Consider the following 16,143-nt stretch of genomic DNA (forward strand, 5'->3'; position numbering starts at 1 on the left):
ATTTGTTTTTGTTTATTGTTATCGTTATTGGGTGGGTTTAATTGGTATAATTTGTTGTTTATACAAAAACAAAAAAAAATATCATTATTTGGTGTCTCTTTATTTTTTTTTTCCTGTTATTTAATAAAGATTTGTCATCCGTCGCAGGAAGTAAAGAAATTTTATATCGCGTTGAACTACCCTATATGGAAGAACTGACTTTAGTTTATCTGGAAAAGGAGGACGATGAGAATAATGTTGATCTTTGTAAGTCAAACGTGTGAGACAGTGTGAAAAATAATGACCAAAAAAAAAAGACTAATAATGCTTCTTTATAAATAATTAACAAAATTTTATAAATTATTAGTTGAGTAATTTTTTTTTTATTTTAATTAATTTTTTTATCGAGAAGTTCCGTGCAAGTAAGGCAGCCGCGGTACGCATGTCTCGAAAATAATTTTTTTTTATTTTCTTATGCTAAAAATACTTTTCTGAAGAAACGAAGAAAAGTTTTAATATATTATGTATTTAAAATAGAAGAAAAACCCTCTAATTAAAAAATAAAGTAGTCTAATAAATTTTCAAACCCTGGTGATAAAATTTTTTTTTAAATGCTAACAAATTATTCGAAAATTATTAAATGAATATTTCTTGACTAAAAGTTTTTTTTTGTAAATTTATTTTTAGGTAGCGAAGAAAATGTATTATCATATGAGCCTGTTCAACAAATGACCATACAATACACACGCCCTGTAATAATATTGGGACCGTTAAAAGATCGTATCAACGATGATCTTATTTCTGAATTCCCCGATAAATTTGGAAGCTGTGTACCTCGTAAGTTTTTTTAGATTTATTAAAATTATTATTAATGTTTCTGTAGGAATTTAGTTACGCATCTACTGAAATAACTCACAATGAAATGAGTGTTTAAATGAATCATCGTTATTTTTATATTTTAGACACGACGAGGAGTAAACGAGACTACGAAGTTGATGGCCGAGATTATCATTTCGTTGCGTCGAGAGAACAAATGGAGAAAGACATACAAAACCACTTGTTTATTGAAGCTGGACAGTACAATGACAATCTTTATGGCACTTCTGTAGCTTCTGTACGAGAAGTATCAGAAAAGGTAATTAATAATAATAAATAACAAATTACCATGTGCTAAAATAAACTCAAAAATTATATGACTAAATATTTTAAAATAAAACATTTACAAATAAATATAAATATTATGACTAAGACAGTAATTTTCACCACAGCATCAATACGACAACGCAAATTATTAAAAAATATTATGATTTTTTTACTAATAATTTTAGGTCATACAAAATAATTGAAGTTGTCAGCATAAAATTACAGATATCTAGACATCTTATGATATTTAAAATTTTAAGTCTAAAATATTTAGTCATTGAGAATTGAGTTGATCAGTTGAAATACTAATCAATAATTGATAATTATTTTTGAAGGGTAAACATTGTATACTGGATGTAAGTGGAAATGCAATTAAGAGGTTGCAAGTTGCTCAACTTTATCCAATTGCCATTTTCATTAAACCCAAATCCGTAGAATCTATTGTGTAAGTAGTATTTATTTATATTTAAAATCAGGTAAAAGACCTAATACCCAATCACTTCGTATATTTGTATATTTATATGTAGTAAAATTTAGTAAATATAGATATACAAATACATGAGTGATCGGGTACTGGGTCACTTACTCTATATAAGTTGAAAAGATATAAGACTAATCAATAAAATAATTAAAATTGTTACAGGGAAATGAACAAAAGAATGACTGAAGATCAAGCGAAGAAAACGTACGAACGTGCGTTAAAAATGGAGCAGGAATTTGGCGAATACTTTACCGGTAAAAATTATAGCATTCATTTATTGTTGTTAAATAATTGAGCAAAAATTATTATGAATTATTTTTAAAAATCATTTTTCAGCGGTTGTGCAAGGAGATACACCCGAGGACATTTACGTAAAAGTAAAGGAAGTTATTGCCGAGCAATCAGGACCGACTATTTGGGTACCATCTCGGGATCAGCAACTGTGACGTCCTGCCCCCAATGCGTCTCAAGGTCCAAATTCATGGACCTTACCGCCAAGGCGTACCGAATAATAATAATAATAATAATAATAATAATAATAATAATAATAATAATAAGAAGAAGAAGAAGAAGAAGAACATCAACAACAAGAACAACAACAAAAATAATAATAAAAATTAAATTAATGCAGCTTGACTAATACGCCTATATATTATTCAAGTAGCATAAATTTATCCGAGACGCGTCGAAATGAACAAAAAAAAAATATTAAACGTCTCGCTAATGACATAATAAAAAATATAATAATTGATTTTATATTTTATTTTATTATGATTATCAAAACGGTATTAATTGTTATTAAAAAATAACAACAACAAAATATATAATATAATAAAAAAAAAGTTTTTCAGTTCTTACGTAGTTTAGAACTGATGAGATCGGTATTTTATGATCACGCAAGTTATAGTTGATAATTACTAATTTAAAAAATAATAATTAATAAAAAAAATATTAATTAAAAATAACGGAATCAAATTGATATTCGTTAGTAATAGTTAAAATTATTTTACCAAGTTAATTTTTATTGAAACAAAAAAAATCTAAAGTTATTTAAATAATTATTAAAAATAATTTTAATACACTGACAAATTAAAATAAATTTAAAACGCGCCACATTTTTTTAAAATATTAAATTATTCATCTGTACTTAATTTGTAAATTAATTTTAATCAACATTAATTTATTGTTTATGTTTATGTATTGATCGACGTATTTGTTTATAAATTGGCGCTAAATCGTGTGCTTCGAGCGAGATGTTTAGAGATAATTAATTAATTATTAACGTGGAATGGAATAGAGATGAAGAAAAAAAAATGATAATTGTGACTGTGAGATAATAAATCGTACCATCTAACGGATAATAATAAACTGATTGACTAAAAAAATAAATATATAAAAAGTTATATAGTATTGCAAAGTCAAGCGCGCAACTTTACGATCTATCCGACCTCACAAGACAAATCGTTAGTTATTTAGGATAGACGATATATAATGTTTTGTACAGCTAGATGATAAAAATAAACCAGTAATGGGTTACGTGCAACATTATATAGAAAATAATAATAATATAATAATAATTAATTAATTAACGACATAAATAATTAAATATTGTAATTTAAAATGCTACTACTAATTTGTTATATAAAATAGTAGTACGGAATAATAATTGTAAATATTTATTATTATATTATTACATAAATAAATAAATGAAAAATATATATATAATAATGCCTGATATATTTCGGAGTGAAAAAAAACGGATGAAGAAAGTATAAGAGGTTTTGAATGTTAATTATTGTAGGCAGTATTTATAAATAATTAAATTTAAATAATATTTCACATCGCGAACTCTATACGCAAGAGATATAAATATATAAAAATATTATTAATTAATTATTATTATTATTATGTATATGTATAACTTATGATCTAATTAAGTCTTTATTATTAACATTTTAAATTCGAATTGTTGAGTCGCGTACGTTTAACGTCTTCGCGACACTTGACGTCACATCACGGAATATTTTATTATTAATTCAATAATTAAAATTTTTTTTTTTTTTCATAATAATTATTATTAGCATTAATATTCTCGTGATTTGACTGTTAGTTGCCTTCGCAAATGGAGTTCTGTATTCAATAAACGCGAGATAATTATATGAAAATATAACAATAATGAATTTTTAAGAAACGCGTTTTGATTTTAATTTTTTTTTTAAATGGACTGTACTTATTTTATGTTACGTGTTTTTATTATTTAAGAAAGTAAATGAGAGATGTTAGTTTATGTGTAATAGGCATGATATTATGACAATTGTTTATCAATTTAATTATTAATATCAATATTATTATTGTAATATAATTTTTAAAAAGAGAAAAATATGTAAATGCATGATTTAGTTTGGCCTGAGGGTCTACACAGTAAATTCACTGATCATTATCATTAATATTATAATTATTATTATATTATTATTATTAAATAATTACTGAAACATTGACACGTTAATATTTGTAATAAAGAATAAAATAAAAATCTCAATAATCTCTAATTAATTTAACTTTAATGTAACTATCACAAGTTAAATTTTTGTAAAATGTAATGATAACTAAAAAAAATTAATGAAATTTTGAAATCTTCGGCGTTAATTACCGTGCATTGTAACGAATTGATTTATAATTTTTTTTTTGTGAGAATAACTGCCGTGGATTTTTGTTGGGGATTAGATAAATATATGTAATAAGAAGTGCACCGCCGAAATCCACAGGTTGTGCCTGACTATTATTAATTATTAATTAATTTATTAATTGATTCATCATTATGATAATTATTATATTAGATGTCGTAATTTAATTACAGTTGACTTAAGACATCTGTCTCAATGTAAAGGAACATATATATAAGATAAAAATAATAATAATTACGGACACTTATTATTATACATCTCTATAGTCTATTTACTGATAATAATAATGACGACTTATTGAATTATCAATCTCATGTTCACCTTGTTTCATCGTTTTTAAATAGTTAATAAAAGTTTTACCAATTTTAAAACACGACTATTATTTTTATTTAAATCCTAACTTAAGCTGTCATACTTCCGACTGATGATTCTAATGAAAGATTTGAAAAAAATTAACCGACGTTTTTCCTACTTGACGATTATATTGATTTCTCAACATTTGTTTAAAGTATTGGTGAAAAATAAAAAAAAAATGAAGGAAATTTTTATCGTATGGACCATTTCTGTACAGAAGTTCAGAAATGAACTAGCACATCTAGATTCACTTACTATTAAAATTTTTTGTAAGTATCCTAGGCTTGCTAATTTGCTACTGATTTAATGACCTGGTTAGCACGTTTCTAATTTTGGTAAATTTGTACCAAACATTCAAGAAGAGTAAATTGTTATTAAAGAAATTGATTTTCTAACAAAAACTGATCAAATTAAATTTCTCATTTCGGAATTATGAGAAAAGTTATAAAATAAAATCAAGTGGCAATGAACGTGATCAGCTTTATCCGATGTATTTGCATCGAACAAATATTATTTGATAACAAGCATGCTTAAATAAAAAGTAAATGCATTTATTGACTCACCACGCCAAGAAAAGCTTTGAATGATCATTCACTTGACTGAAACAAAAAAATCAAAATTTATAAATTAAACTCTTTCCCCATCGATTAATTCTATCGATAAGTATGGTTGCTTGGTTTAATGATTACCTTGGCGGACGATAGCTCAGCAAATACAGCAGCACCAGGATCAGGAAGCTGACAGCATATCTGGAAGTACTCGATCATCTCCAGCAATATCACCACTCACTTCACTACACACTTAATTTACTCAAAACTACCACTAATTACCACAATTACACTACTCACTTCACTACACTTTTTATTTACTCACCACTATCACTAGACAACACAATTTAAATATTTAAATGCTAGACAGACTCGACCATCACCAAAACTATCACCACTCACTTCACTACACTTTTAATTTACTCACTACTATCACTGAACAATACAATTAAAACAATTAAATATTAAATAGGATCGATTATCACCATCAAAGTCCTAACTCACTTCACTGCACTTTTTATTTACTCACTACTTTTACTAAATAACACTTTTTAAAAATCACACCCACAGAAATAAATTAAACTACTGAAATATAATTTTTTTTAATCACTTGTAAAACTTTTTCAAACTTTTGCCGCCAACAAAATAACCCAAGTCTCCATCGTCATCTAGATAAATCATTTTACCCATTTATTTGCTGAAATCTACTGCGATAATGGCTACTCAAATTATTTATATCAGTATGAAGTAAAAATAAAGCTAAAGTAATATTTAATCATCGCGAGTTCATAATTTATAATTAAATACACGATTCTACACGTGCATATTTTTTTTTTTTTATTTAAATAAAGCTCAAACACGAGTGTAAAAAAATCATTTTTGGTTATTTTAAAAACTAATCTCTCCATTTAATAGAAATTAAATCTTTGAAAGCTAATCGGAATTTTCTCGATTCCAGTCGAGTGATTTAAAAAATTACAAATAATTCAAAAATTCAAATTAATCGATTTAAATTTCGAATCGATTGTAACGATTCGATTTAAACGTGATTTGCACACTACTAATTATCACTTACAACACATTTTATATTAATTGTTACTTTTACAAAAAAAAAAAAAAAAAAAAAAAAAAAAAAAAAATATTTTACTATCGATAATCGAGCTAAAAAAAGTAGATTTAAATTATTAAAAGTACAAATTAGCTGAATTTGTACTGATTCGACTCAAAGAACAATGACTCTGGCTAAGTAACGAGTGACAATGAACGGAATTATTTTATTGACAATTTAAAACCTCGATTTATGATAATTTATATAAATTTATATTTATAGACGTGACTTTAATCATATGAATAACAATTTAGCATTTATTGATAATTATTAACTATTAAAAAACGTAAATTATTACCGAGTACTTGCCGGAGCGTCGTCCTGCTTGGGTTATTTGCTAGCGACTTGTATCAACTCAACAGCTTTAAGCCATTGGTTCTGAAGTGGCGCTGCGCGCATCTTCTCGAACAGTTTGAATTAAAACACAAGCGGGCTGGTAAGCGACCAATAGCTGACGCGCATTTTCACCCAATCACTCACTGCGCATCTCAGCGCGTCAGCAAGCCGTTACTACTGACTCTGCGCCTGCAGCCTTTGTCTCAGTCGAAATAGCTCCAGCTCTTAGGTAATTTATACTTTTTTTAATTAATATTTATTAATTATTTTGAATTCAGCCGTTTAAATAAAATATATCGTTGATTTAAAAACAAAAATTTATATAAAATATAACATTAAAAATAATAATAATGCTGATAGTACATTTTGGTGTTCGTCAGTATGTTCAAGCTGTAGAATCCTGTGCTAAATTATAAATCATGAACTCGCGATGATTAAAAATTATTTTAGCTTTATTTTTACTTCATACTGATATAAATAATTTGAGTAGCCATTATCGCAGTAGATTTTAGCAAATAAATGGGTAAAATGATTTATCTAGATGACGATGGAGGCTTGGGTTATTTCGTTGGCGGCAAAAGTTTAAAAAAGTTTTACGAGTAATTAAAAAAAAATTATATTTCAGTAATTTAATTTATTTCTGTGGGTGTGATTTTTAAAAAGTGTTATTTAGTAAAAGTAGTGAGTAAATAAAAAGTGCAGTGAAGTGAGTTAGGACTTTGATGGTGATAATCGATCCTATTTAATATTTAATTGTTTTAATTGTATTGTTCAGTGATAGTAGTGAGTAAATTAAAAGTGTAGTGAAGTGAGTGGTGATAGTTTTGGTGATGGTCGAGTCTGTCTAGCATTTAAATATTTAAATTGTGTTGTCTAGTGATAGTGGTGAGTAAATAAAAAGTGTAGTGAAGTGAGTAGTGTAATTGTGGTAATAAGTGGTAGTTTTGAGTAAATTAAGTGTGTAGTGAAGTGAGTGGTGATATTGCTGGAGATGATCGAGTACTTCCAGATATGCTGTCAGCTTCCTGATCCTAGTGCTGCTGTATTTGCTGAGCTATCGTCCGCCAAGGTAATCATTAAACCAAGCAACCATACTTATCGATAAAATTAATCGATGGGGAAAGAGTTTAATTCATAAATTTTGATATTTTTGTTTCAGTCAAGTGAATGATCATTCAAAGCTTTTCTTGGCGTGGTGAGTCAATAAATGCATTTACTTTTTATTTAAGCATGCTTGTTATCATATAATATTTGTTCGATGCAAATACATCGGATAAAGCAGATCACGTTCATTGCCACTTGATTTTATTTTATAACTTTTCTCATGAATCTGAAATGAGAAATCTAACTTGATCAGTTTTTGTTAGAAAATCAATTTCTTTAATAACAATTTACTCTTCTTAAATGCTTGGTACAAATTTACCAAAATTAGAAACGTGCTAACTAGGTCGTTAAATCAGTAGAGAATCAGCTAGACTAGGGCAATTTCGTCCAACTATAGTAAGGTATATAAAACGTCGAATTTTCTAGTTGTACTCGCGAATTGAAGTATTCAATATTAGATCATACAAAATAATAATATCTAAACTATTTCAATTACAAGCTTCCCTCTAATTATTTCGAAAAAATGACCCAGAATTATATAAAATCAAAGGAATTTGCATTATTAAAATTAAAGAAAGCGGGATCATGGAATTAATCACTAATTTATCTTCCAAATCCAAATTAATAATCGAATAAAACAGAATCTTTAATTGTATTTTGTTTTTAATTTTTTCCTTTTTTTACAAATCACAGAAAATCTCTACTTTGTATTTGTTTCTTTGCATCAATACATTTATTATTAATTTACTTTATTTATTTTTTCTGAACAAAATTCATGAAATAAAATATATATATATATATGTATATATATTTGTGTTTCTATTTTTACTTTTCATTTAGTTATATTTTTTTTTTTTTGTAATATATAATACCTTTGTATTGTATTTTTTATATTTATTTGAAGCAGTAGCATTAACACATTTAGAAGTTTATTTATTATTTATTTTTTTTTGTATAGTTATTATAATTATTGTTTATTTATTTATAATTATAATTATCTGACTGTTCTATAAAGTTCAGGAAATTAAATTATCAATTAATTTCTAAGAAAAAATTTACATCAATATCTATGATACTTTACAGTACATTAAAAAAGCGAATTATTAATCGCGTGATAGTCAATATATTTTATTTAATCATAATATTTGTATTTATTATTTATTATTTATAGTAATAATATTTACAGTATAATAGCAACTCTGCAAATTTTGTTCAGTGCATCACATATAACTAAAATTTAAAATTATTATTATTATATAAATTAATTATAATAAATTCTACAATAGCTGATTAATATTAACGCGTAAAATTAATAATTACAATTAAAAATACATACAGTACATACACATATTATTATAATTTGTAAATTTATTTAAACTTTATCAATTTTTATTATTATTTTAAATGGAACGTTTTATTTTTATTCTATTTTTAATTTATGTTTATTATTTTTATTTCTTTAATTAATCGCAAAATATTTTGATATTTACAGAAAGCTAATAAATTCACAATTAAATAATAACAATCTCATAATGTACTGCATTGTTATCTACTTATTTCTATTTTTATTAATATCGGAAGATAATTATAATTATAATTAACTATACAATTAAATTAATTTCACAAAAAAAATACATGCACAATAAACCCACGTTGACATTTAATTATTTTTTTTCGTCGTTCATATGCGTTGTTAATAATTATCTTTAAGTGTTTATCAATGTATAAACTATCGGTTTATTACAATTATAATTCATTCATTTTTTTTTTATTTTATTTTTTTACATAAATATTTCCCTGAGACTGATTATAACGATTGAAAATTTTAATTTATTTATTTTTGTCTGAAAAATTTTACGGTTTTACGACAACTTTTATAAGCTTTAAAATCACTCATACAATTACTCAGAACTTAACATTTTTCTCTATTATATTAATTTACAAAAAAAAACGGATTCTTAAACATAAATTTCATTGCAAAAAAAAATCGATAAGTACGTAATAAAAATTTAATTTAATCGATTTAAAAAAGAATTTAACTATCAATAAATCTGATAAAGTCGATTTCAACGATAACGCAGCAAATAATGCAAATTAATTATTTAAAAACTTTAATTATACGAGCATCAATAAATTTATTAACACTTAATCAATTTTTTTTTAATACAAGCAATTTAATACGCTATTGCACGATCTAAATAAACAATCAATAATTATTAATAATTAAAAATAACACATGACAATAATTAGTTAAAATAAACGGTAATTAAACTACATTAACAATTAAAAAATGAATAAACTAACGAAATTTAATTATAAAAGAGTATTGTAAACAGAAAAAAACTTATAGTTGGTGATAAATTAATTACATATTATTATTATTTCATTTTTAATAATTGTCAAATTGCACTTGCCAACTGTTAAATGCCTCGTTGCACCAAAAAAAAAAAAAGAAAAAAAATTATATACATTTGCAATACACAACTAATATAAACCGTATTCACGAAAACTAATTACAAATAATAGTAATAATAATTATTGGTAACATTTTATTTATCATAATAGTATATCTCATTGATAAAATAATTATTGGCTTACGTGAGACGTTAACAAAAAGTTTTTTACTCCACGTGATTTCAAGTATTAAGTAACTTTTTATTATTATTTACTAACATTGCCCCATTTACGTCACTATTTGTTAATAATTATTAATATTTATATTCATTTAAAAGATAAATCACGTTATGTCTATTTATAACTTAACTTTTATATATTTTTATAACGACTCAAGTTTCTCTATATTGTCGTAGCGGCAGTTCATATATCTAATAAAAAAGCGTTAAATTATAATTATTCAGCTGCCGAGGCATTATATTTATAAATTTATATTTATATTATTTTCTATTATAATATTTATCAATTAATTAAAATTACATATTTTTATTATTCAATAAATATTCTAATATAATGTCACAGGTCGCTGCTTTATTTTATTTTTTATTTACTAATTAATCAATTACTCAATTAACGTCTGAATCAAAATTGCACCTTTATTACTTTTTTTATGCACCATTTGCACTATCAGTCATTAATATAAACAAAAAAAAAATCAATAGAAATAAAAAAATTATTTTTAATAACTATAAATTTTTTTTCATTTTATTTTTAAAGATTCAGATAAATTTATCACGTGTAACTGAGTAAATAAATAAATTAATTAGTAAAAAAAAAAAGCAAAAAAAAAAAAAGAACTAAAGCATAAACTTCAATTAATATTTTATTTTTTTCGTAAACGTTCACGTTTTGTCATCACTTTGGAAGGAGATTTAATCTCATTTGTTTTTTTATTATTGTTTTCATTATTGGTAATTGATGTTGACGGTATCTGAAGAGTTGCGGACGTATTACTACAGCTATTACTATTATTATTACTATTATTTTTAATATTATTACTAATACAACTCTTCAGATTATCCTCTTGTCACCTCAAGTTAATAACAACCCGTTCGACATTCAACAGTGATTTAACTTTGTCGTTGTACTTAATGAGGGTTACTTTAGAACCGCGAACATTGATGCGCTCACCGGAATTTAATAAATGACAACAGCGTGATTGTTCGAGAAAATCAGTCAATTTAAATTCTCTCATAACACTGCGATGAGCTATTGCCGGTGGTCCAGTTGCTTTTGGATTTATTTGACGCAATAATGCATCGCGACTTTTTAATTTCGATGCGGCCATTAGATCTTGCAGTAGTACCCATTTGTCAGGATCATTTGCTATTGTAAACAGAACTGGTAAATTAACGTCACTAACTTCCATTTCTATTTCATCGATTTCGGATTCAGCTGAATCTATTGGAGGATCTTCCAATGGATTATAACCAGTCTCTTCGGGATCTATTAACAAATAATTAATAAATTAATAATAAAAATGAAATACATTTTAAACAATCGAGACTGAATTCAGAGTGATTACGGATTTTCTTTATTCGGATTTGATTCAGAGTTTTAATATTTAAATAAACTCCCCTTCGGAGTAAATTTTACTCCTAGCATTAAATAAATAAACAGTCATCCGGTCCGCATTCACTTCAGATTTAATCCGCGTTCACTCCGCAATTATTTTACAGTATAATTTAATTTAAATAAATATTGTAATTAACTAACCGAATATGGTTGAAGGGCCGCCAAAACTCCAAGGTACGGTTGAACGGCCTTGAACATCGTCCAAATGTTGTTCGAGAATAGCATGAGCGTCTGCGTCGGCCAACATTAACGGTGTTTGTCCGGCATAAGTTGCCAATAATGGATCAGCACCATACGATAATAGTAGCCTTACTAATTCTGTAGCACCATTTTCGGCGGCTTCGTGAAGAGGCCTAATTAACAATTCATTTAATTCATTCATTATACATTTATTTATTTAATAATTTATTTATTTATTTTTTCATATAAATAAATAGCTACCTTATTCCGCCATTAGCACTCTCACTGACATTAGCTCCATATGCTAATAATAATTTTGCAATTTCCAAGTGGCCGCGGGAACATGCTTCGTGGAGTGGCGTGTATCCTGCATTATCTTTCGGACTAGGTGCACTACTCAATTTTTCTAAACAATAAGCGGCAACATCCTACAACAAAAAACAATAAATTATTTATTTAAATTCAAAATTAACTTTATTAAATAACAAAAAAATAATTATGATAGTAAAGTTAGCGGAAAACTACTAATTTTTAAAACTTCGAAATAATAAATTAAAATGTTTATAAAAAAATACATATTTGGACAATTAAAAATTTAATAGATGCATTTTTTTAAATTTTATTATTTAAATTATTTAATTTTTTTATATGTAATTAAATAATTGTCGTATATCTGCTACATTTATACTCATAAAATAATTTTATCATGATAAAATTTATTTTTAAACTATCAATTACAACTTTTAAAATTAAATAAATGAACAATTATAAACTTACAGTATAACCCAGTCGAGCAGCACGATGTAGAATAGTTTCTCCAACTCCTTTCTTGATAACCCATGTCCTAATTTCGTTTTGAATATCCGCGACACACTCAGCATTCGGTCTTGATATTGCCGGCTAAAATAGTAAAACGTCATTAATTATTTTTTATTTAAACTGAGATATTAAAAGTTGAGCAAATTTACTCACTTTTTTACGTTCTTTGGTAGCAGTTTCATCTTTCTTTATCGGTTTTTTCTTTTTACGAATGTAGTCAAAGCCAGAACGGAATTTCCGTCGTCCAGTGCGTAATTTAAGTTTCTTTTTACCCAATATCTCAGTGCTGTCATTATTATCATTATCAGGCTCTTGAATATCCTCCGTTTCATCTTCATCCTGTTCGTCATCTTCCTCGTCATCATCAGCCGGCGCAACATCGACTTCCTCATCCTCTTCTTTCTTAATTTCTTTCTTTATTTTAATACCGCCTTCAGCACCACCACTGTTACTATTATTCTTCGTTAATTTACTATTCTTACTCTTATTTACATTAACGTTATCATCTTCGTCATCGTCATCATCGATTGATTTGTTCATCAGAACCTTACGTCTCTGTACCGTCAGTAAATGACGTTTTGAATTAATAACAGCTTTATTACTCCTCAATATTCCAGCATTACGTAATCTATTAACAACCTTTTGCTTAAATAATTTACTTTTATTACTACTACTGTTACTATTACAATTATCAAGAGTACTTTCTTTAATTTCATCTGTTTGTGAGTCGTCGTCCTGCGAGGTATCGCCAGCATGATTTTGCATAGGCGGTGCAGATGCCGGACGATCTTCGCCAAATACTTCTCTGATAGTTGCCTGTTTTTTCATAACTCTAGTTTCAGTACGAGTGCGACTCTTTAAAATAAAAGTTGAAAATTCATTCGGCAGTGCATAATTATTTTTAAACGTGTCGCGAAAATTATTGACAGTCTCTTTACGAAAGTAACCCAACAAGTATGAAGATGATGAGGATGATTCATTTGTCGCGTCAATTTGTTTCAACAATTTACTACTATTATTTTTAGTCGGTGTTTTACCATTATTTCCTTTAACTTTAGAATTACCGGTTGAATTATTATCATTAGCTGTTGCACCAGTTATAAGCGGAGTAAAGCTAGGAGTTGCCAACAATTCTGGTTCATTACTACCCTTGGGCAATATTTTACTACTGCTCAAGCTTTTTTCAAACTTATCTTTACATTTTTTTCTACCGTCTTTCTTACCATTTCCACCGACTTTACGCGCCAATAAATCAATTATTGAATTTGATTCAGACCTTGTTTGCCGGGTTGTTGTCATTGTCGTTGTTGTTTTAGGCGGACACGATACTGTTGTTGATGATGTGGCTTCCTCATCATCAACAACTTTGCTACCGCCACCAAGACCTAGACCTAAACCGCTGATACTAAAGCTATAATTTGAATCGACATCACTGTCTGCGGCGGTCGCTGCTTGTATTGTTGTACGTTTACGTAGTAAGCAAACATCTGCGCTGTCCATTGACAGAGCAGACAGTGCCGGTGAATCGGGATCTAAATCAGGTAACGACGTTGATAAACGATGAAAACGTGAGGGTTTTGATACGCTTATCAAACGTGCTGGCATGCGCAGTGATTTTTTATAAATAAACACTTCTTCCTCCCATCCAGGACGAAAATCGCTTCCATCACCAAACAATGGTTTCGGTTTAGATTTATGGGATACATTATTTTTAGTTGCTTTCTGTGGTTTCTCCTCCTTTATTTTAGTCTCACGTGGACGTAATTTCATACCGTCAGGAACTGAAGCAGAAGCACCACCGGCAGAACCTTTACCAGCACGTTTACGAGGTCGTAGTCTCTGTGCTACAGTAGATCCACGGCCAAACTCCGTACTTGCGTCACTCTCTTCCTCCTCCTCTTCTTCATCCTCTTCTTCCTCTTCATCATCATCATCATCATCCTCCTCCTCCTCTTCTTCATCAGCTTCTGCTTCTGCTTCCACTTCTTCTCCTTCCCCTTCTCCGCCTTCGTCACTCGACGACTCACTCGCGCTCGATGATTCTAATTTAATCCTACTACCCCTCCTTACTTGACGTTTTTTCGTAACTATTTCTTCATCACAATCACTATCCTCTTTTTTATTAGACGCCTTTTTTCGTGACTTACGTTTTACGATCGGCAGCTCGACAGACTCATCATCATCCGTATTATTACAATCTCTTTCATTCACAACCTTTGTTATTGCTACTCCTGCTGCTCCTGTTTTAGATGGACTTTCTTTTTTATCTTTTTTATCTTTTTTAATTTTAACCTCTGATCTTGATTTTGTAACCGTATCCAAACTATCGATTTTACCAGCAACTGCCTTTACTGACTCAGCATTAATTTTATTTTTCGTTTCTACATCGTTGTTTTCGTTTTTCACTGTACTATTCTTTGTAGCCTTAGCCGTCGTCGTCGTCGTCGTCATCGTTGTCGATACCGTCGTCGTCGTCGCCGTCGTAGATGTAGTAATAGTACTACTACTAGTACTAGTCATAGTCGTAGTAGTAGTAGTAGTAGTAGTAGTAGTAGTATTAGTATTAGTAGTAGTAGCTGTCGTTTCATCGTCATTAATCTCTTTCTTGATGTCCTCAGGTTTTATTACAGCCACTGTTGACGTAACAGTAGTCGGAACTTTATTTTCCTCTTTACGATCACCAATAGTTTTACTAGTACCAGTAATAATATTACTATTTATTGTAGTTTTGCTGGCTGAGTTATTAGTTGTAGTAGAAGTATCGCCAATTTTTCTTTTTCTACCGCGTTTTTTAACAACAGTTGTATCAGTACTGCCACCACTACGTAATTGTTCAATAAATTTATCACAGGTTGCTGACCAAAATGGATCCATCTCACTTACATTATCGTTTTCCTTTAACTCTATTTTAACAAGATCGTCAGATGAGGTCATGCCAATACACATCGCATCGTCAAGTGAAACCGGAGGCTGTACTTTAGACAATTGCTTACGATCGCGACGCATTTCCTCGAGTGTTTGACGCTCAAGTACCGGCATTTCACCTTCCGAATCGCTTTCTCGAAAATCAAATACCGAAGTTTCACTCGAGCTACGGAACCCACTGGCACGTGATGCGACCGTTGCCGCGGATGCTGTTGCTTTAATTGGTGCTGGTGTCGCGGCGGCTTGTGCTGCGGGTATTGTTGCAGCTACGGGCATATTATCGTCGTCTGATCGCGAAAAAAGACGACGTCGTGATGGTAAACATGCCGTTTTTTCACACGTTAATTTTGGCGGACTACCTGCTGACGATGCAACCGATTGAGGCGTTGATGTCGATGCCACACGTTCGTAATCTGTAATTATTGTTTTTACTTTATTATCAATATACATATG

At 28.5% G+C, this 16,143-nt stretch overlaps 2 protein-coding genes across 20 annotated transcripts in view; one reads left to right on the plus strand and one right to left on the minus strand.

Moving 5' to 3' along the window:
- Positions 1-4,648, plus strand: part of LOC103573120 (disks large 1 tumor suppressor protein) — a 216,960-nt gene extending 212,312 nt beyond the window's left edge. For 5 of the 19 annotated variants that reach the window (XM_008552029.3, XM_008552030.3, XM_008552031.3 and 2 more), the window contains 6 exons: positions 130-246; positions 667-816; positions 942-1,114; positions 1,458-1,567; positions 1,766-1,857; positions 1,940-4,645. In XM_008552029.3, the coding sequence (XP_008550251.1) occupies positions 130-246; positions 667-816; positions 942-1,114; positions 1,458-1,567; positions 1,766-1,857; positions 1,940-2,049 (752 nt within the window). In that variant the 3' untranslated portion in view covers positions 2,050-4,645. Of the gene's footprint in view, positions 1-129; positions 247-666; positions 817-941; positions 1,115-1,457; positions 1,568-1,765; positions 1,858-1,939 lie in introns of all 19 variants that reach the window. The other 14 variants (XM_008552016.2, XM_008552018.2, XM_053741344.1 and 11 more) reach the window with 4 other exon arrangements.
- A 4,515-nt stretch (positions 4,649-9,163) lies between these two features.
- The window catches only part of LOC103573115 (serine-rich adhesin for platelets), a 111,174-nt gene continuing 104,194 nt past the window's right edge, over positions 9,164-16,143 (minus strand). Inside the window, exons 7-11 of the mRNA XM_008552012.3 lie at positions 12,919-16,103; positions 12,724-12,846; positions 12,208-12,374; positions 11,908-12,119; positions 9,164-11,637 (exon numbers count right to left, since the gene is read on the minus strand). Of these exons, the coding sequence (XP_008550234.2) occupies positions 11,219-11,637; positions 11,908-12,119; positions 12,208-12,374; positions 12,724-12,846; positions 12,919-16,103 (4,106 nt within the window). The 3' untranslated portion in view covers positions 9,164-11,218. The remainder of the gene's footprint in view (positions 11,638-11,907; positions 12,120-12,207; positions 12,375-12,723; positions 12,847-12,918; positions 16,104-16,143) is intronic.

The sequence above is a fragment of the Microplitis demolitor genome, chromosome 8, assembly GCF_026212275.2.
Source record: "Microplitis demolitor isolate Queensland-Clemson2020A chromosome 8, iyMicDemo2.1a, whole genome shotgun sequence".
Lineage (NCBI taxonomy): Eukaryota > Metazoa > Arthropoda > Insecta > Hymenoptera > Braconidae > Microplitis > Microplitis demolitor.